The sequence below is a fragment of the Lissotriton vulgaris genome, chromosome 9, assembly GCF_964263255.1.
Source record: "Lissotriton vulgaris chromosome 9, aLisVul1.2, whole genome shotgun sequence".
NCBI classification, from domain to species: Eukaryota; Metazoa; Chordata; class Amphibia; order Caudata; family Salamandridae; genus Lissotriton; species Lissotriton vulgaris.
In genome coordinates, this window is record NC_141697.1 from 602960654 (window position 1) to 602977024 (window position 16371).

Here is a 16371-nt window from a genome sequence, read left to right on the forward strand (position 1 = left end):
TATTTGTCATCTCTTCAGTTACACTCATTACATTTGTGAATATTTTGTCCTTTTAAACGTACGATGTATGTTTACTTAAACAGGTTTCTCCAATATGTTATGCATTCTGACACACTTGCCTTGAATCAGGACAACTCTATACAAAAAACCAATAAATATTAAATACATATATAAAAAGAATGCTTTTACAACATTCCACCCATTGATGGCAGAATGTTCACAATGAAACAAGGAGGAACAGAAAGAAAAACATTGGAATGTTGACCCAGGAGGCCTCTGTCACTCCACAGTCTTTAATGGTGCTCACATCATTCCAGTGTTCTAACTCCATGTAAGCCATCTGACGCGATTGAGCTTCAAGTGATAGTCTATGGCATTGCATGTTCTGTAGATCAAAAAATATTTTCAACGAACGACTTCCAGTTGTGATGGTCAATAGATTGGAGCGAATGTCCTGGAGAAAATGTACCTTTTATAGCATTTGGTGCTGTTTTTCTCCATCTACAGGTCCAGAATGAGGGGCATATTGTCTTGGGGCTGACTATTGCTCAACTCATTCCCAATCCCTTTTCTTCCAACCACAAAAGTCAAATTTTGGCTTCGAGCATCTCCAGGAACAGTTTGTGCATGGGTACCCTCCCCTCAATCCGGATTTGGCAAAATCCGCGGACAGCCTCCTCGGCGGTCTGGCGCAGAAGTGGAAGTGTCATAAGGAGCCTGCCCCCTCGGTGGGCATCCTCCATGTGGTGTTCCTGCTCGTAGTCCAGGAGGGCCTCGTGAAGATGGTCCTGCAGGCTGAGCACTGCTTCCATACTTTCGATGGACGTAGAATCTGCGTGGAATAAGAAAAAGATGGCGACAGGTCATTGTGTTGGTCTAACGTTGTCATTATGCATTTCTGAGCATAAAATGCATATTAAAATGACCGTTTCTATGTGCTTACAGGCTACCTTCCAATAATATTTTAATTATGATCTAATTCTCTATGGAGTTTGTAGTGAATCTGGGCCAAACAGCTGCTACTGCTAGCCAATGGGAAGTGAAATGGTTCTGCACCCCTTTGGTATTACATCATTTTATGCTGTTGACAGGGGAGACAGCACTATGTACAGTGTTCTTATGTGGTCAGGCACAGAGGCGCATAATTTACCAGGCAATAATAAATGGTAAAGGTGCTGCTCCTTGTGTTTAAAGATCTTTTTATTATTGTAGTTATTACTGTATTGTTTAGTTTGATGTACTATGGCATATTCATGCTAATAAAGAGAATTACCTGGCAATGGGATGGCACTCAAAGTTGAAACTATATTAATGTTCAGCTGCACTAATGGTCAGCCAAGAATGACATCTATGGTAAAGTTTTAAAGTCTCTAAATGGATTTGTTTGCTTTAGGATGAAAGCACAGCGGAAAGATGACTGACGTTTTATTGAAAGTTATTTGTTAGCATTTTATAATGTAGATTTTGAAGTAATCTTAATACACAAGCATGATGACCCTTGACATGAAATTAAAATAGGATTCTTGTGATTTACTTGAGCTTTGTAATGATTCACTTTGATTATGACCACTGATCAGTCCATCTGTTTGCACTAAACAAAATACATGGCATGTGACCATGCCCAGTGGAGGTGCACTTGTTATCCGGCCTTTGGCCATGTATTGTGCACTTATTCCCCCAGCACAACCAGCAGTGCACTTACTCCCCCAGCACAACCAGCAGTTCATAGCTTACAGTCAGGGGCAGCACCTCCGTAATGGGCGAGGAGCATCGCTTCACTCATCAGTCATTCACAGAAAAGTAAACTGATACTAAACAGTATCATTTTATTTTTCTGGGACTGGCTGCCATGCCTGTCCTCCTCAGCCACAATGTCTTCCATCCACTCCGAAGTGCCCACCCACCTCTCCGCCCACCACCTCTACAACATTGCAGCGTACCCTATCAGCACGCAACTCACTAGCATCCGCAACACCTCCATCTCCTCAGGAGCCTTCCCGAACAGCCGGAAACATGCAGACGTCAGACCCCTCCTAAAGGCAACATGTGCCGACCCCAGCAATCTGAAAAATTAATCGGCTGTTCTTCCTGCTCCCCTACCTGGCCAAAGTCCTCAAGAAAGCCATCAAATAGCAGTTTACCGAATTCCTGGAACAAAACCACCCACTGGACACCTGCCAGTCAGGATTCTGTGCAAATCACAGCACTGAGACCATGCTGATTGCTGCCACAGACGACATAAGAACTCTCCTCGACCACAGATAAACCGTGGCCCTGATCCTCCTCGACCTCTCCATGGTATTCAACACTATCTCCCACAACACTCTCATCAAAAGACTCTATATCATAGGCACACAGGAAGAAGCCCTCAAGTGGATTTCCTGCTTCCTTACAGTGATGGAGCAATTTCCTCTGCAGTCAGGCATTGTTTTATTTTTGTGCTTCAGACAGACTGCATTTAAATTGCCACGCACATTTTGGTGCAAGTTAAAAACATGGCACATAAAAAAACATGAAAGTGAGGCCTATTTAGTCTGACATGCTTTTGCTGAATTAACATGTGTTTTTGCAATGTAGAGAAAAGTGGCCTTTTTAGCTTTGAAGATTAATAGAATGTGTTTCTCTCTTCCCAGCGCATCCCATGTAATCTAAATCCACTATTCCTGTCTTAAAAGACTTTGACTTGTTGCATATTTTGATAAATATTTTCAGTTAATAACACCTCTTTTACTTTGTTGCACCTTGCACATTTATTTTACATGTTGTCATAAATAATAGAAAAGCTGCTTTACACTAGTAGCTTGGCTAGGAAAACATTTATAATGAGCATTAGTATGGAGTTTGGAAACATAATGTGCTGATTTACATGAAATTAATATTATCTTGTGTTTGTTTTATTTTTGGGGCCTACCATTAAATGGCTGCCTGTGAAACCATCAAAAGCTATGGCTTGCTTTGAATGAGAAGGGAGCATGCGCAGACTGTGGCAGCTTTCCTCATGCCAAGAAGTCAAGAACACCTTGAACTGTACATCCTTGTGATTCTGCCAAATGTACCAGTGTTAGTTAAAAGTGTCCATCTGACTGCGCTTTGGCAGGAAGGAAGGAAGACTATTGAAAATTTTCCCTAGCAATTGTTGCAAACTTATAAAATGTATTTATTATGTATGCTTCATTTGTTAAAAACTGGCATGGTCAGGTTTTTAGAATGCGTCAGGGTGATGAGAACTCATGCCACCATGACTAACCAATCAACATACAGGTTTTCCTGAAATGCAACATTTTGTGTAGTCTGCCAAAATTTTGTGTATAAAAACTGACAGGGGCGGGCTTTCTCAGCTCAGCTGGCTTCTAGACTCATTAGGGGGTGTGTGAGCTCTTGAAGAGAAGGAACAGATTAGGCCAGACAGCCTATCGGTTAGGTACGAGATTGTCACGGGTGCTGCAGGGGCGTCCGAGGAGAATCAGCGGGAGGTTTCTTGCTTCCACGTCATATCTTGGCCACATTCCTTTGAGGTCTCGTGAAGGGCGGGCTGTCTCCCTCCCTGCTTGATCTTTAGACACAGACAGATGCAGAAGAACAGCTGATTAAATAGAATTAGATGCTAAACTTCAAGTTATGCTTAGACAAATTAATTAGGTCTGAAAAGATTTATTTGACTTATGCATTTATTTTTCTTAATGGGAGATTTTTGCAAACTATTTGATTTTTGATTAGCCTTGCAAGACTATATTTTTCTTAGAAACTCTTTGAGTCTTGAATGACATTTTGCGCCACATTCCTACATGTTATGCCTATATGCAGACTGTAATGTGTTCTGTATTAATGCTATTTTTCCTGGTTTTCAAATTCTGTAACCTGATTGATATTTTATTAATGAATAAAGAGTCAGAGAAAATTAACTTTTTACTAGAAAATAAAACCCTTTAAACACTCAACAACTCTCTTTATTGGCTTAAAATAATAATTGCATTTTTGACTGTTCATGATTATTAAAGTCTCCTGAAGGTAATACATGGTGTGAAGGGCCCAACACCTTTTGAGCGGTAAATTAGAGGTAGCATGAGGGTTTTGCATTGAGAAATTACCAGAAGAAATTACCGCTCCATCAGTTTTTGGTAATCAGAGGATGGTTATTATTGATTAGTTTGGTGATTAATGATTATTGATTTCACCATCAACTATTCAACTAATGGATCATTGACCTTAAGAGGGAAGTAAAATAATTGCCCAAGTTAGATAAATGTCCAAGTCCTGATTCCTGACTCCAATGCTCGGAACCTGAAGACTGGCAAAGCAGTACTGAAAGGTGATGCAAGAAGTGGTGTGAGTATCAATAGGGTTGTGAAATGTTGTTAATATGCTAATATGTATTTTTGAAGTGTTGAAAATAGTAAGGATTTTTTTACTGTTGGTGACATTTTGCTCATTTTGAATTGATGGTGTTATTGATTATATTGGTAATTTCATAGGACATAATTTTTGGTTATTGATTACATGTTTTAACTCTTCATGTTAAGTTAGTGTCTTGTTCTATATTGTTTGAAACACGCAGGTATGCACACCTGTGGAATCCCGGGAAGGAATAGCGGGTGGTAAATGGAAGCCACACTGCAGTGAGGTTACTCGTCTGTTGGAATAACACTGAGAAGCTAGGTAGGGCTGGCAGTGTTAAATTAGGGACTATTTTCTGTGTGAGTGATTGTAGCAAAGAGTTCGCTGGTGAAACTTTGGTCTGATATCACCTAGAAAGGGTCACACCAAAGGAGTAGCAGGTTCTTCTGAGCTTGAGTGACAGCAAAAGGGTTCGCTGGTGAAACTTTGGACTAAGATATATCCTGAAGGATAAGTCCAAAGGAGTAGCAGGTTCTTCTGAGCTTGTGTGACAGGTAAGCGGAAGGGATTTACCTGTAGTGTTTGAAGAGTAAACGGAAGGTCTTACTTTGTGAAGGGTAAGCGGAATGTGTTACTCGCAGTGAATATAAATCTATCCTTTATTTAGCACAACAGACAGAGTAGCGAATGTATTTATGTTCTTACTAATAGAGTTATTGATTAAGAAAATATTGCAGTAAGGTTTTGTGGAGGGTCAGTGGTAGGAGTAAAACTGACTAAAATTGAGACTGACAGCTTTGGGAAAAAGAAATTGCATTGAACTATTGCAAAAATGAAATTGTTTGAAGGCTTAAAGAAGCTGTTAGGAGGTAAAGTGAAAAATTCGTTTTTTATTGGTGATGCTCCTGAAGGAACACCTGTGCATTTTATGTCTACCAATTTGGGACAAAATACATGTATGTGGGTTCAACAATGGTGCAAGATTACTGAAAAAGAGGGTGTTTTGAGGTTTCCAAAAGATGGTACTTTTGAACTGCAAATTATTGACAAATTAAGGGAAGTGTTATGTGAAATAAATACACCATCTAAAGCTGCACAATTTGAGGCCTTAAGCATATGGGAAAAGGTAGCAAGAGAGAAAGCAAGTGAGGATAAAAAGGTAAAGCACCAAATGCAGGAGAAGAGAATTAATGATGATAAAGAGCTTCAAATAAATAATGATTCAGGGGATAAAATAATGGATGCATTGTTAACTGAGTGTCCACCACTTTATGTGGTTCCCATTAAAAATACTGAAAATAGTGTACTAGTAAGCACTACAGTGGCTACTGCTTCTGTTGAACAGAGAAAAACACAGATTGAGAAAACTGTGCAAACATTTTATATTGACCCATTACCTGTTGATTCAGCACTGACAGTGATACCTCCAGGTGTTACTGCTTCAAATGTGCCTGATTCAGTCCAAGAATTGCTAACTGCAGGTGCACAGATAATGCATAGAAAACTTATGATTGTCCCAATTAATATGGCCCCTACTGAAAAGGTTAAAAGAGCTGCAGAAGGAGTGATTATGGCAGAGTTTATTTCAGAAACTCAGAATACACAGATTATTGAACAGAAATTACCCCAAGCACTGAAAGGTGAGGGAAACATGGTATTTACAACATCTGCAGCCCCAAATAAAATAAATGTAATTGAAAATGTTATTTTTCAAACCTGCTTAGAGGAAGCAGCAGTGATTAAAAAGATAGAAAACATGGGAGAACATATTAACACAGGCCCTGAAAAAGAGAAACAGCGTAGTGTTTTAAATTCAGCACTAGAACATGGAAAAAATAACAGTCCATGCTGTTTAAATAATGAAAATGTGAACCAGTGTCAGGAAAAAGAATTAATTTCCCTGAGTAAGGAAACAGTTGCATGTGCATTAACTACACATAATGGCCTGGCAGATTTGGCTCAAAAATATGAAACTGATGTTTCAGGAAGTTTTCCATTTCAGAAAAGTTTTAGGGTACACGTGGATGATGAAGCAAAGGAGAAAATGTGTTCTTCAGAAATGCAACTGCACATTGCAGAAATAAAATATATTTTTAAATGCAATGGGTTTGAGAAATTAGGAGACAAATGGGCAAGAAAACATGAGAAGAAAAAGAAACCACCAGACCTTGCATTGAAACTGGATAAGGAAAAGAAGCCACCAGATTTAGTTGAGAAAAATAATAAGCAGAATGAGGGAGAAGCTTTTGCTTACTCATTGAGAGAAAAGGTGGGAGAAGTGCATGTTCCTATGCCACAGAATAAAAGTGAATTTGCAGAATTTCTGAACACAATCCCACAATTGAGAGACAGAATTATGCTGTGGTACCCAAATGTTGAGGGATTTGTTGAAATTTTAAAAGAGTTGTGCATTAATTTGGAAATGTTCTTTTACATTGTCATGCAGACTGAATTGTGGTTTGAATCTAAAGTTTTGCAAAGGCCAGGTAAGGAGACAGTGAAAAGGGTTTGCATGAATGCACCATTATTTTCTGTTGTTATGGAGGAAAATATAGCAGTGATTATTTTCCTGAAGGGTGAAGTGCTAGCAAAGGATGTTGATTGGGTACAGATTAAAAGAACACAGGATGGAAGTAAAGGTGTTTTGGTTTGTGAACATTCAGGTATGGATGTTGTACTGCTGGAAAATGTGTCCTTTTGCCATCTTTATAGCAGATTTGAGCATTGGAAGAGGAAATATAAATTTAAACATGATGCACAAAAACATGGAGAAATGCAGATGCAAAATATGCAAGCTAAGCAAATGCAAATGTCAGTTCAGAAACAGGTACCTATGGCAGGATTTTTCCAAGCAAAGATGGTCCCACAAAATATGGAAAAAGCTAAAATTAATTTAAATAAGTGGTCCAGAGCAAATGTGAATTATTTCCAGAGGCAAAATAAGAACCCAGTCCATCAGGTTGCTGTGTTTGAAAATGAGAGTTTTAACACTCACAATTCTGAATTTACCAAGTCCATTGTGAAGGTAGTGGAAAGTCCAGATTTAAATGCAGGAGGTTTAAACAAAGAAATTATAAACCCAGTTTTAGAAAAATTTGCACCAAAATTAGGCCCATTTGAGGAAAACTGCAAAACTGTTGTCTGTGACTCTGGCCTAGCAGAAAAACAATTGTTTTGCAAATTAAATAGCACAGATTACTGTACATCAGATAATGTTATTTTTCAGATTCCTGATGAGGATGTGCATTTTAAAATGGCCCAACAAGAAACAGCTGTAGCATTATTTTCAGAAAAAACAGTTGAAAAATTACCTTCTGCTTTGGAAAAAAATGAAATTAGAGAATTCACAGAGAAGGATGCCAGATTAATAAAATGTGCAGAACATGTCTTATTAAAATTAGAACCAAATGACATGCATTCAGGAACACCATCAGTTGCAGGAATTTTACCAATAAAAGGATTTTTGATGGACTTGATTGGAAGTTTGTGTAACTTTCTGATCACAGGTTCACAGAAAATAAATGAAAAGAACAGAATAGTGCAGGAGATTAAAAGCATATTTTTTCCATGTTGTCCTGTGGTACCGAATCCAGCCAATATATTTTTTCACATTCCATGTGCTGAAGAATGGCTTACTTTTATTGATTTTTGCAAAGTCCATGTAACAGTGCCATTGCATGAGAATAGTCAGGAGTACTGTCAAAAAGCAGATGAATATCTGGGACACAAAATTGGAAAGGGAGGTAGAAAGGTGTCACCAGAGAAGGTGGAAATAATTTCCAAGATGAATCCACCTCAAATTCCGAAAGAAGTCAGGAAATTTTTGGGAATGGTTAGCTGCTGTAGAGAGTGGTTACTAAACCTTTCCCTAGTGGCTAAGCCTTTACTGAGGCTGACACACAAGGGTGTGTCTGATCCGCTTCCATTGGACAACAATTGCACAAAAGCATTCCTAGAGTTGAAAGAGAAAGAATGTTGCGCCCCAGCACTAGGAATGAAAGTTTATCTAAAAGAAAATGCACCAATTTGCAGTGAGAGGGAGGGCTGCACTCTCTCATTGCCTATTCAAAAAGATGACTGTGTTCAAAGCTCTGTGATGTATTGCCCAATGACCTTTGACCCTAACTTCACAAAAATGTCAGCAAATGATTTGGTTTGTGATGAAACTGAAAATGAGTGTCTAAATATCATGAAAATATGCATAAAGCCAAATTCAGACTTTAATGATGAACGTCTGAGTCAGCCCAACAATGTCAATTTTGTAGATGGCCCATGTTTGAAAGGTGACACATTAAAAGCAGCACATGCTGTGCTCCTTGTACATTATGTTGTCAAAGCTTCATGGCTCTCAGTAGTTGCCCCAGCCCAAAATTCGAAATTGATTGCCCTTACCATAACATGCAGTATATCTGCTCAAATGAGAGTCACTGTTGTCATGGGAGAGAGAAATGCTAATTCAGTTGCACACATTTGTGTTCTGTTAGCATGCACATTCTATGGAATCTTCACAGGTGTATTAAAAGAGGCTCAAGAAAATGTTTTTGAAGCAGCACAACAGGGTTGTATCAGAACTATTTTTGGGAAAAGTGATAAATGCAAAGTGGCAAAAGTGTTATTGCAAAGACTGATGCCCAGGTATAGATTGCCAGTTTCTCTGAAATCAGATCATAATGTGGTCTCAAAGATAATGAGTGCAGAACAACAGATTGGACAAGGAATGGATTGCAGCTATCTGCCTGAAGTGTCAAGCATGATAAAGCAACACAATGGCAGCACTGAGTTACCTTTTGCAAAAGACGGTGTCTCACCAACACCAAAGTGGCTTGAAAATGCATATGCAAATGCACTTGTGGAAAACACTGAGGTGAACACTAGCCATGGCTGTGTAGGTCTGGTTGATGTACAGTGTGCAGTTTCTCACCAGATTGCAGCTGCTACACAAGATCTGCATAATGGATGGTGCAACGGCTTTGGTCTGAGAGATGAAGTGGTGAATCATCTGAATCTGATCAAAGTGAAGATAAGAGTGAAAGGCATTGGTTGAAAAAGTGCCAAGGATTGATGGTGCTCTGTCCGAGTTTCTCAGCACCTAAGTAGTCTAATTTGCATTGAAAAGGGTACAGAATGCCAATGAGCCATTCTGATGGCAAGCTGATGACAAAGAGAAAAGAAATGCTGAAACTGTCCTGTTGAATTCTTTTTTTTATTATTTTAGTTATTTATTTTAAAGAAGACTAACTGTTCCAAGAAGCTACTTACAGAACTCTGCACTAAAACATTTGAGCTTGGCTATATATGATCTGATTACAGATAGACTTGTGTTTGCCTTAGAAATAGATTTAAAATTGTTATATGCCCAGCTTTTGCAATTTTAAAAAAATGTCACTTGTGAAAATGAAATATGTGTGATGAATTATAAATCAATTTATTATGATTTGAATCATCAGAAGGGTGGATTGATGGAGCAATTTCCTCTGCAGTCAGGCATTGTTTTATTTTTGTGCTTCAGACAGACTGTATTTAAATTGCACGCACATTTTGGTGCAAGTTAAAAACATGGCACATAAAAAAACATGAAAGTGAGGCCTATTTAGTCTGACATGCTTTTGCTGAATTAACATGTGTTTTTGCAATGTAGAGAAAAGTGGCCTTTTTAGCTTTGAAGATTAATAGAATGTGTTTCTCTCTTCCCAGCGCATCCCATGTAATCTAAATCCACTATTCCTGTCTTAAAAGACTTTGACTTGTTGCATATTTTGATAAATATTTTCAGTTAATAACACCTCTTTTACTTTGTTGCACCTTGCACATTTATTTTACATGTTGTCATAAATAATAGAAACGCTGCTTTACACTAGTAGCTTGGCTAGGAAAACATTTATAATGAGCATTAGTATGGAGTTTGGAAACATAATGTGCTGATTTACATGAAATTAATATTATCTTGTGTTTGTTTTATTTTTGGGGCCTACCATTAAATGGCTGCCTGTGAAACCATCAAAAGCTATGGCTTGCTTTGAATGAGAAGGGAGCATGCGCAGACTGTGGCAGCTTTCCTCATGCCAAGAAGTCAAGAACACCTTGAACTGTACATCCTTGTGATTCTGCCAAATGTACCAGTGTTAGTTAAAAGTGTCCATCTGACTGCGCTTTGGCAGGAAGGAAGGAAGACTATTGAAAATTTTCCCTAGCAATTGTTGCAAACTTATAAAATGTATTTATTATGTATGCTTCATTTGTTAAAAACTGGCATGGTCAGGTTTTTAGAATGCGTCAGGGTGATGAGAACTCATGCCACCATGACTAACCAATCAACATACAGGTTTTCCTGAAATGCAACATTTTGTGTAGTCTGCCAAAATTTTGTGTATAAAAACTGACAGGGGCGGGCTTTCTCAGCTCAGCTGGCTTCTAGACTCATTAGGGGGTGTGTGAGCTCTTGAAGAGAAGGAACAGATTAGGCCAGACAGCCTATCGGTTAGGTACGAGATTGTCACGGGTGCTGCAGGGGCGTCCGAGGAGAATCAGCGGGAGGTTTCTTGCTTCCACGTCATATCTTGGCCACATTCCTTTGAGGTCTCGTGAAGGGCGGGCTGTCTCCCTCCCTGCTTGATCTTTAGACACAGACAGATGCAGAAGAACAGCTGATTAAATAGAATTAGATGCTAAACTTCAAGTTATGCTTAGACAAATTAATTAGGTCTGAAAAGATTTATTTGACTTATGCATTTATTTTTCTTAATGGGAGATTTTTGCAAACTATTTGATTTTTGATTAGCCTTGCAAGACTATATTTTTCTTAGAAACTCTTTGAGTCTTGAATGACATTTTGCGCCACATTCCTACATGTTATGCCTATATGCAGACTGTAATGTGTTCTCTATTAATGCTATTTTTCCTGGTTTTCAAATTCTGTAACCTGATTGATATTTTATTAATGAATAAAGGGTCAGAGAAAATTAACTTTTTACTAGAAAATAAAACCCTTTAAACACTCAACAACTCTCTTTATTGGCTTAAAATAATAATTGCATTTTTGACTGTTCATGATTAATAAAGTCTCCTGAAGGTAATACATGGTGTGAAGGGCCCAACACCTTTTGAGCGGTAAATTAGAGGTAGCATGAGGGTTTTGCATTGAGAAATTACCAGAAGAAATTACCGCTCCATCAACAGGACGCACACAGATCTGAGCATCCGACTGCCGCACGCCACTTCGGCACCCAAAGACATCCAAAGAGCTTCCATCAGGGGGCTCACGTTTTTAGGAGTTGTTCTGGCAGCGCACCTCCTGAGAGCTTCTTTCCCTTTGCACCCTCGTTTATATTATGGCATGGGCGCAGAGTCAAAGAAATTCCCTCATTTGCAGGGGGCCACACCCCCATGCAGATGAGGGAATGCCCTCCAATGACAGCGCTGGCATTATATGTGCGCCAGCTCTATCTGTATTACAGAATGTGTTGCACAAGAGTCTGTTGCGCCCCCGGGACTCTTTGTATAATACGGGCCCTGGAAGGTAATTTGAGAGGACTGTAGGACGATTTAGAGGGCTAAAATAATTTGACTTGGTACTGGGAAGTTTAAAGCTTAAAGCATTTGAGGAAATCAGATGAATTAGTGAGGCTGGGAATTTTTGTTGTAAAACAGTGCTTAATTTGAGGCGTCGGTAACAGGTGGGGGCCCACTGGCACTCATTTTTGAGATTGGCACATATTTTTCCTCAGCACACTTTCAGAAAGACAGAAAAACAGCGACAAAGGGAGAAAGCATAGATAATAAAAGAATCTGCAAGAGTGCAAAAAAGTGACATGGAATGTATGGTGGTGATTGAAGGAGGGCTGAGATGGAATGAAAACTAGACACCCTCGGTTTTGAGCAGCCCTCATAATTATGGCACCCGTAACAGCTTCTGAGCAAAACTTTGGGTTCTGCACATATTGTTTTACAAATTAAGGGGCATATTATCAAGAAACAGTGTTAATATTATCGCCGTTTTAGCAGCAGAAAACTGCGGCGATAATGGGCTTGATAATATGCCCTGGAGAATTCCAATAGAAGCCCATGTTCTGGTGTTAATATGGGTCTCTATTGGAATTCTCTACGGCATATTATCAAGCCCATTATCGCTGCTTTAGCGGCAGATTTCTGTCCCTAAAACTTCGATAATTTTAACGCTGTGCTTGATAATATGCCCCTATGCACCAGCAAAGAGGAATTGTGCTCCCTTTACATCACAAACCTTCTTTTTTTTATTCAGAAAGAAGGCTGTGAGAAGTGAAACCGAGTACAACCTCATCCCTTAAAGCAACCAACACTCCTTAGCACACGTATCACTAATTAAACAACATAGGTATATGGGGTGTTTAATTCTGTGTAAATAAAGTTAGTCTTCCTTCTTTTTTGTTGGTCACTTTATTGTGTACAATTCTTCCCAGATGGTTTCTCTACAGCCAACACGTATTTCGTTGCATTTGGGAAGCCGTCCCGCGACTTTCTCAAGGCTCTATTCTGTGTGTGAATTGTTGTTTTTAAGCGGTGATAATTCCAAACCGCAATGGGTTTCTGGCGTAGTGGCGTCTAAAGTTCCCACAAATTAAACGGGTTGCAGTTTCCTCCAGTAACGCAAAATTCTCAGCGCTTATTCCGCTGCAAATAGAAACGCCGTCACGCAACCAAGTCTCCAAAGCCGAGTACCCTCCTCCCTTAAAGCAACACAGGCGGAATGCGTATATTTACTGGCAGAGTCTGTAGCAACCAGACAGGCTTCTTCAAATAAACGGACAGTGGAAACCAGGAGTAAGGAAAAATATCCCCTAAATCTGACAGGCTACCATTATGTTACCCCATTGGAAATTTTCCGATTTCCTGTTTGACCCATTCAAGCATAAAGTTAAAGCATGTTGTGTAGCCCCCCAAGACTCGTCAGTAGCAGCGGGGGGGGAGATAGCGATATGATAGCAATATATGAGACAAGAAGAGACGCAATATGCTACCCACCCACTGCAGATGATTTTTGATGGGGCATGTGCAGGTGGCATCCACTTATATTTTGGATTAGTATAAACTGACACATATTCCCTGGGTCCTTGATAGATGGATGTCTGAAACTAAAACAATGTAGCATTTCCTCAGTTCACCAACTCTTTGGGGAAAAAAGCAGTTGGCTGAGAGGAGGTGAGAAAGAGCAAAAATTGCTCAGCAGTTCTCTAAAACTATGCAGATTTGGGGACAAAGATCAACATCTCAAAGGGATTGTGGGGGATTTTGAAAGTCTTTGAGCAGCTTAGCACCAATAGCGTCTTTGACCTGCTGTGGTGGAAGAGAGTCTTCGTCAAGTGTAGAATATAGATTTTGCCTCTACTTTTCAGTAGTGCTCCTCTCGTCTTTTTTAGGTTTCCACCATTACATCGCAGAGAAGTTATGTTTCGAAGAGCCGTAAACCTACCCGAGAGACCAGTCCAAATGCTGCATTAAGGTTGCAAGACGACTCCATGTTCTCGGGCTCCCTGGTTTATTTCCGGGCTTGCATTTAACAGTCCAATGTGCTCTGGACTTGTAGTCCTGCTTTATTCCATCTGAACCCAATGGACCACAGTTCTAGCTAATAATAGATTGGGGAGTGAAGGGCTGGACTGCACAGCGGGATACCCAATGACCGGCTGTCATCTGATAAAGTTATGCTAAAGTTTGTCAACTTTATAACATCAAGAGGTTACAGTGAAGGCACATCAAGGAGTTACAGTGGAGGCATAATCAACTGGTACCAAAAAAATGCTGGGCAGTTTACGCGGGGGCAAGGAATAGTTTCACAGTCACAACAATACATTACGGGGCAGATTTACAAGCCCCTTGTGCCTCTTTTACGCCGCCGTTGCGTCACTTTTGTGACGCAGCGGCGGCGCAAAAGATGCGCCATGGTGCAGGGTATTTACAACGTGAAGCATCTCCCAGATGCATCACGTTGTAAAGCCCTGCGCCAGAAGGAGGCGATCCATCGCAGGGGGGGGGGCCTTCCAGAGCAGGAACGCCTCCCAAAAGTGGCTGAGTGAAATCTACAAGATTTCACTCAGTCACTTTTGGGCCCATGCTGCATCAAAACCCTGCGCCTGCTTGAAGCAGGCGTAAGGATTGACGCAGCATTGTGGAGATAGAGCCCCCCAAGCCTAGCTGGAGCTGTGTCGCGCTTGTGACGCAACTCCAGCAATGCGCCGCTTTTACGGCACAGATGCATGACGCATCTGTGCCATTTTTGCCCCATGGTGAGCCGCATTGTAAATGCGGCGCATCCATCGTTGCGGAGCTGCGGTGCACAATTACTGGCGCATCCCTACTGATATGCAGGGATGCGCCAGTAATTGTAAATCTGCCCCTACGTTTTTACATCACTATCAAATGCTGTAATCACTAACAGGACCATGTGACAGGAAAAAAAAAGAAACAGACCAGGCCCACAATAATGGTCTACCTTGGGAAATCATGATCTCGAGCCACAAAGAAGTTTTTGGCTTGCAAAATTAATAATAATAATAATAATAATAGGGACATTTATAAAGCGCTGAGTTACGCGCACCGGCGTGTCCACGCGCTAAAAGTGGGAGGGGCAGCGTACAGGGAGCACAGAAACTGAGCAGACAATTATTTGGTATAAAGGAATGTTTTTAGTTTCGCTCGGAACCTAGTTTCCTCCGGTTCCAGGCGCAGGTCCGCTGGTAGTTTATTCCAATTATTTGCCGCTAAGCATCTAAAGAATTAAGTAATTGATTCACACAGATAGCCATATATTTGCTATCCGTTCCTCTGTCCTAGCGATAAGAGAATGGACAACAACCATCCTTATTATATATGTATCTCCAACTCCAAAAAAGATGTGGTCATCTGCACTATTTAGATGAATAAGCATGCTAATGTCTCACTATGTCACGAGCATTGATGGTGGCCTGTGCCCTCAGACACCCTACAGAGATATCCGAGGAACCCATAATAGCATATTCTGAATTTTACAAGCAGACCTTTGCCTCCAGCCAAGCTGCTGCTGAGAAAAAGACTTTAGTGAGCTTAGAACTTAAAGGTGATTGTGCAAGTTCAACTTTCCCTGGTATGACCTCTCTCCGCCCTGCCATGTGCTGAAGAGTAATTAAAGATGCTATCTCATTAGAAAGAAGCCTATCTATCCATCAACAAGATTGATCACCTTATAATGAAAAAATCAATCTTTTAATTGCGGCTGTCGCTCCCACTTTCTGTCTTGTCGCCGGAAAAATGGTCCTGGCGCTTAAGCAGATGCACAATTGCAAAACAGCTGTGACACAATGTTATTTCCTAAAACAATCAGGCAAAAGAATCAATTATTGTTTTGTCAAAGAAACAGAAGGAGACTTAGAAGCAACTAAAGGAATGGAAGAACCCGATCCAGGCAACAGAGAAAAGGCTTGTTGCGTGTGACTTACAAGTCAATATGTCTGACGCATGCAGCGGTGAAGCCATGAAGAGGATGTGTGGTCTCAGGAGACCAATCTGTTAACGAACCACAAGGGCATACCTGTGAGTTCACCAGACCATACAGCAAAACAAGCATTTACAATGCAACGGTCTCGCCTTTGCAAAAGTTAGAGCTATTGGCATTGTAAATGACACATTTTTTATTTATGTGTTGTTTTTGAAAACAGATAAATAAATGGCATTGTCATTTACGATGCCAATAGCTTAATCTCTCGCAAATGCCACACACAAACACACAGACCCACACACACACGGAGCCCCATTCACACACAGAGCCCCACACACACAGAGGCACACACACACAGAGCCACACACACACAGCCATACACACAGAGCCCCCCCACACACAGAGCCACACACACACAGAGCCCCACACACACACACAGAGCCACACACACACAGAGCCACACACACACAGCCATACACACAGAGAGCCACACACACACAGAGCCACACACACACAGAGCCACACACACACACAGAGCTACGCCCACACAGTAAGCTGTAACAGACAAAAGACACACAGGCATTTGAAGT

At 40.5% G+C, this 16371-nt stretch overlaps 1 protein-coding gene across 1 annotated transcript in view; it reads right to left on the reverse strand.

Annotated features, from left to right (window-relative positions):
• Window positions 1–257: 257 nt before the first annotated feature.
• The window catches only part of LOC147691945 (estrogen-related receptor gamma-like), a 161825-nt gene continuing 145711 nt past the window's right edge, over window positions 258–16371 (reverse strand). The window contains exon 6 of the mRNA XM_086936707.1: window positions 258–832. Within this exon, the coding sequence (XP_086792833.1) occupies window positions 588–832 (245 nt within the window). The 3' untranslated portion in view covers window positions 258–587. The remainder of the gene's footprint in view (window positions 833–16371) is intronic.